General features: G+C 49.6%; 1 protein-coding gene across 2 annotated transcripts; it reads left to right on the plus strand.

The window, feature by feature from the left end:
* The first annotated feature begins 3,433 nt into the window (after positions 1–3,433).
* TEX38 (testis expressed 38) lies at positions 3,434–4,914 on the plus strand. Of its 2 annotated transcripts, none has more exons than XM_037498359.2 (2): positions 3,434–3,554; positions 4,173–4,914. In XM_037498359.2, the coding sequence occupies exons 1-2, from the start codon at positions 3,518–3,520 to the stop codon at positions 4,772–4,774; spliced, it is 639 nt and encodes a 212-aa protein (XP_037354256.1). In that variant the 5' UTR covers positions 3,434–3,517; the 3' UTR covers positions 4,775–4,914. The 2 variants fall into 2 exon arrangements, with proteins under 2 accessions (XP_037354256.1, XP_037354257.1); XM_037498360.2 differs by having other exon boundaries at positions 3,435–3,554; positions 4,252–4,914.
* Positions 4,915–5,173: the final 259 nt, after the last annotated feature.

The following is a 5,173-nucleotide window of genomic DNA, read 5'->3' on the forward strand; positions in this document are numbered from 1 at the left end:
CGTCCTCCGGGTCCGCCGCGCCTGCGCTCCGGCACCGAGGTTCCGCGCACCCAAAGTTCCGGGTGCCGGGGAGGACGAGGCTGGCGGAGGGGCTCGCCGCTCCCGCCCCGGCCCCGCGCGCCCCGCGGCTCAGGGCGCTGCCGCCCGCTTCCTCCCGCGGCCTGCTGGGGCTCACGCCCTGTCTGTCCCGCGGGACCAGTAGCCTCTGCGCGCCCAGCCTGCTCTTGAAAGCCCTTATGACCCGCGGTCCTCAAACATCCTGCCCCCCTTTAAATTCTCGGGGCTCTCTCTGTCGCACTTGTGTCCCCCCAGCTATAATCACAGCTTCTCTTTACTGAGCGCGTTCACCTGCAGGATAGCATCTGCACCGTGGCCTGTGAGACTGGTGTTAGTCTCATTTTACAGGTAGGAAAACAGGCGTAGGGTCATTAAGAAACCCATCCACGTTCTACCCAAGCTACTCTTTTCAAGACACCAGCTCTTCCAAAGCCTGGTCTCCCTCAGCTTCCTGACATCCACCTTGGACGCCGGCCGAACCACTACTTTTCTCCTCAAAGGGAACCTTAGAATTATTCTTGACAAGTATTTTTTCAGGCTATTTTTTTAAAAAATATTTATTTATTTATACAAGAGCTGGGGTACAGGCCAGAGGCGTGGGAGGGTGAGAGGATTCACCAGAGACAGAGTGGGGAGCAGAATAGGCAGAAGGACTGAAAGCACTGCAGAGGGGAATGGCGGAGGAGACAGGAGAGGTCTGCCGCACCATGTGGGTATCGTCCTGGTCCGCTGGGAATTGAACCAGCGCTGCAGAGGCTGCAGACAGCTTCACAGCGCTGCGCTCAACCTGCTGCACCACTGGGGAGGCCCTGTTCAGCCTATTTTTGATCCCTGGAATGCTCTCTCCTTCCTCTTACTCCACCCAATGTTTCTACCCTTTCATGCCTTGAACCAGGTGTGAGCTCCTCTGAGTAAGGGATAATAACATCAACATTTCTGTCTCATGTGCCCCTAGCACAGGGAAAGGTCTGGCACAAGCCCTCCGTGAGGCACTAGTCAGTTAGCTTTCATGGAATTCCTTTGCTGGTCTTACCCGGCAGAACCCTCTCCTGAATGGTGGACCCCTTAGGGACAGGGACAGAGCCTTCAACTGTGCTAGCCCACCTACACTCACAGAGAGCTCTGGGCCCTGGCCTATGTTGGGAGAGTGTGATAGACTCTTGAGATTACTAAGTCCTTTAAGGGTGCTAGCCTGCACCTACCTCAGATCCCCGTGCTTGCTCATCCCTCTGCTTGGGTTTGCTTGCTTAGGGCTCAGTTCACAAGTCAGCATCTCAGAGGGATTTTTTCACTCACCATCCCCTTATATTCTTTATCCCATTACCTTATTTTATTCTCTTTATAGCAGTTATAACTTATGAAAATGTCAGGTTATTTATTGTTTACATTAATTCATGGGGCTTATATTCTAGTGGGGTGAGAGTGACAGTAAATAAATATATGTTAGGTGATGCTACATGCTATCCCCCAGAACACAAAGCAAGCTTAGACAGAGATAAGGGGACATTTGACAGAGCCCTTAAAGAAAGAAGGGAATGATCTCTCTGGTTATCCTGGGAACAGCCTTCCAGACAGAGGGAAAGGAAGCACAGGCTGATGCAGGAGCATGCCCAGCCTGCTGTGCACCATCGGGGAGGGTAGTGTGTGAAGGAAGTATGGGAAAGGATAGTTAGATGGTTCAGGGCTTCATGCGTTTTGTTAAGTATTTTGGTTTTATTTTATTTTTTAAAAGATCCATTCATTTATGCATACAAGAGCTGAAGTACAGGCTAGAGGTGTGGGGGATGGGAGGATTCACCAGAGACAGAGTGGGGAGCAGAACAGGCAGACTGACTGAAATACACTGCTGAGGGGAGCAGCAGGCGAGACAAGAGAGGTCTGCTGCACCATGTGGGTAGCTCCCTGGCCAGGGATCAAACTCGTGCTGCAGTGGCTGCAGACAGCTTCATAGGCTGCATCTTAACCCTTTGCGCCACTAGGGAGGCCCCAGGACTTTGGTTTTAAATCTGAGTGAGACGGGAAGTAGGTTTTGAGCAGAAAAGTAACATGATCAGCTTTTAAAACAGATTCTTTTGGTTGCAGGTGGAATATGGGAAATGAGGGGCAAGATGGATGCTCTCCCAAGAGTGACTAATTTGTCCTGGTTTATCTGGGCGTTCCCAGGTTTTACCACTGAAAGCACTATATCCTGGAAAACTCCTCAGTCCCGGGCAAATTGGGATGGTTGGCCTCTCTATAGGGAGACCAGTAATCCAAGTAAGAGGTGGTGGTGCTTAGAATAAAATGATAGTGACAGAAGGTGGTCAGATTCTGGGGATGTTTTGAAAGCTAAGTCTAAAGAATTTACTAATGGACTAAATGTAGATGTAGGAGAATGAAAGTCATCAAAGATGACTTACAAGTGTTTAACATGAAGATGTGAAAGGATGGAGTTGCCACTTACGGAAAAGAGGAAGCAGATGTTGGATGATGATGGATGATCAGGAATTACATTTTGGGTATGTTAGAGAGATCTTAACAGACTGGTAAGCAGGCTGTTGTGTGCATGAGGCTAAAGTTCTGAGGAGCAGACTGGGCAAGAGATAAAGTTGTGAGTTGTCAGTGTACATGATATTTAAAGCTATGAATCTGGATGCGATCACTAAGGGGATGATGTAGATAGAGAGTTAAAGACTGAGTCCTAGGGCACACTAACATTTTGAGATAAAGAAAAAGAGGAGAAATTAGTAAAGGAGACTGAAAAGCAGGAGCCAGTGAGGTAAGCAGAGAAAAACTCCAGAGGTCTGAGCAAACAGTTTGTTAAGGGGTCTGGCTGGCCTGGTCAGAAGGGAAAGATATGTGAAGGGTGGAGAAGAAGATGTGGCAGAGAAGAAATGTAGGGCCAGATGGTGGCGAGCTGCCACAGGGCCTGATACCCAGTAAAAATGTACAAACACTTGTTGAAAGTAATGAAACTATAAAGATTGCAAACAAGGAAGGCAGTGTTGACCATTTAGTTTCCTTGAGCAACTTTTCTTCTGACAACTTGGTCATAGACTTCTTGAGGGCAGAGCTGCCCAAAGCTCTGGTGTCCCCTGCCTCACTCCCTACTGGTGACAGGTATCCATCAACTGTTCCTTAAAGGGACGGGGGGGGGGGTTGGCCTTTCTTGGGGGCTGTCTGTGGGTTTCCCCATATGGGGTAAAGAGCAGATGACCCAGGTGGTGGGTCAGTCCCTGATAGATGCAGCAGAGATTTTCTATGCTCACGATGCTCAGATGCTTAGATGGAGTCCCTTCCACTAACCAAGACTTCAGAATCACAGCCCCTGGAATGCTCGGTGCTCGGAACCCCAGGTGACTTGGCGGAAACTTTAGGGAACAATGGGCCTGAGTATTCCAAGGACTCCTATTGGCTGGACAGATGGGTAAATGAACTCATTCTCCCCAGAGCTATCAGCCAGGTACCAAGGCTCGAGCTTATGGATTCCCAACGGCAGGACCTGAGCCTCCCTGGCAGTAAGTGTCCTTCAATCACTCCCCCTGGCTTTGTGCCCTCTGGCTCGGGAGCACTCCAGGAAGACCTTTTGCATGGAGGGGGTGGTGGCTGCCTGCATGGTGGAGTGCTCAGCAATTAGGATATAGTTTTTTCTAGAAAATGAAGGATTCCTTGAGAGCAGAGATCATATCTCTGTGGCCAAGCAGTGGAGATACTAGGAATATCTCATCATAGATGAAAGGTTAAAGCATGTAGTAGAATAGGATGGGACACCTGTGATGTCAGCTGGTAAACTTTAATTTCCTTGATGAGCCTTGATTTTAGTGAGGCTTCTCAATCTGATGGGCTGCATGGGTCCAGGACTGGGAGCCAGAGACTTGACTAAGCTTAGGCAGGCCATGGTGCCTCTAGACCTAGCTTTCCTTATCTGTAAAGGTCTAAAGGTAATTCCTTAAGGCTCCTGGAAACTCTGCTTTGACTGAATAAGAGAGGCACATCAGGGAGGAGGGAAGGAACAGAGTGGTTAAGTGATTGGAATAATTTAACTAGGTTTAAGGACAGGAATGTGAAATGGCTTGGATCCTAAGCTAGAGCTATCAACCAGTTTGCCTTTTTTTTTTTCTTTCTTATTGCCTTAGTGTGGGTCTCATTGTACTTTGCATTCCTGGGGCTGTGTTCTGTGATAACTGGCTGCTGCATTGTCTTTCTGCACTGGAGGAAGAACTTGCAGCGGGAAGAGCGTGCCCAGGAGTGGGTGGAAGCGATGAGAGTCACCACATTCACCTACAGCCCACTGCTGTACTGGGTTAACAAGCGACGATACCAAGGCATGTCTGCGGCCATCAACATGGGCCCGCCCTCTGCTATCACCAAGCCTGAGGCTGAGGTTCAGAATTCAGAGTCAGAGTTGGACATCCCTGAGAGCAGCTGTGCTGCCCAAGACAGCAGCCCCAAGACAGAAGCCCCTGTCTCTCTGCAACCTGTCTTGCAGCAGGTCCTGCAGCAGCAGTGCCAGTCTTCTGCGATGCCTCAGCCCCATGCAAGCTCCCCACTCTCAATTCCCATCTTTCGGGAGGTGCCCATCACCCTCTCCCTGGGCAACCTACCCCCCTTGCTGAACCACTCAGTCTCCTACCCTTTGGCCACCTGTCCTGAAAGGAGGGCCCACTTCCATTCTCTTCCCACACTGGCCCATGGGGACCACTGCTTTAATGCCAAGCCTTTTGCTTCAGAATTGTAGTCTGCTCTCACTGAGAGTGGGAGCTGGAGGTAACAGCAGAGCCAGAAATTAAGCTACCTCAGGAAGGTAACTGTATTAACAGAGGCCAGGGCATTATGAAAGATTAAAAAAAGTTCAAGGCTCCCTTGTGTCTCATTTGTTGTTAGGAGTGCGATGTCCTTCCCAGTTGATGGGGCACTTTGCAAACCAAGGTCGAGTCTCGCCAATACAACTGGGAACTGGAAGGTTGGCTGTGGGGAGATACTTTGAACCAATACTTGTGATGGGCTCAATATTCCTCTATTCAGTATTTACTTAAGACCAGAAATGTGTCAGACCCTGGAATAGGTAACCAAGGCGTTGCCATCTTTGGGGACATCAAGTACAGTTGACATCCAGACAGATCCAGACACAAGAATG

Source organism: Talpa occidentalis, unplaced genomic scaffold (genome assembly GCF_014898055.3).
Source record: "Talpa occidentalis isolate TD23 unplaced genomic scaffold, MPIMG_talOcc4v2.1 talOcc4.9, whole genome shotgun sequence".
NCBI classification, from domain to species: Eukaryota; Metazoa; Chordata; class Mammalia; order Eulipotyphla; family Talpidae; genus Talpa; species Talpa occidentalis.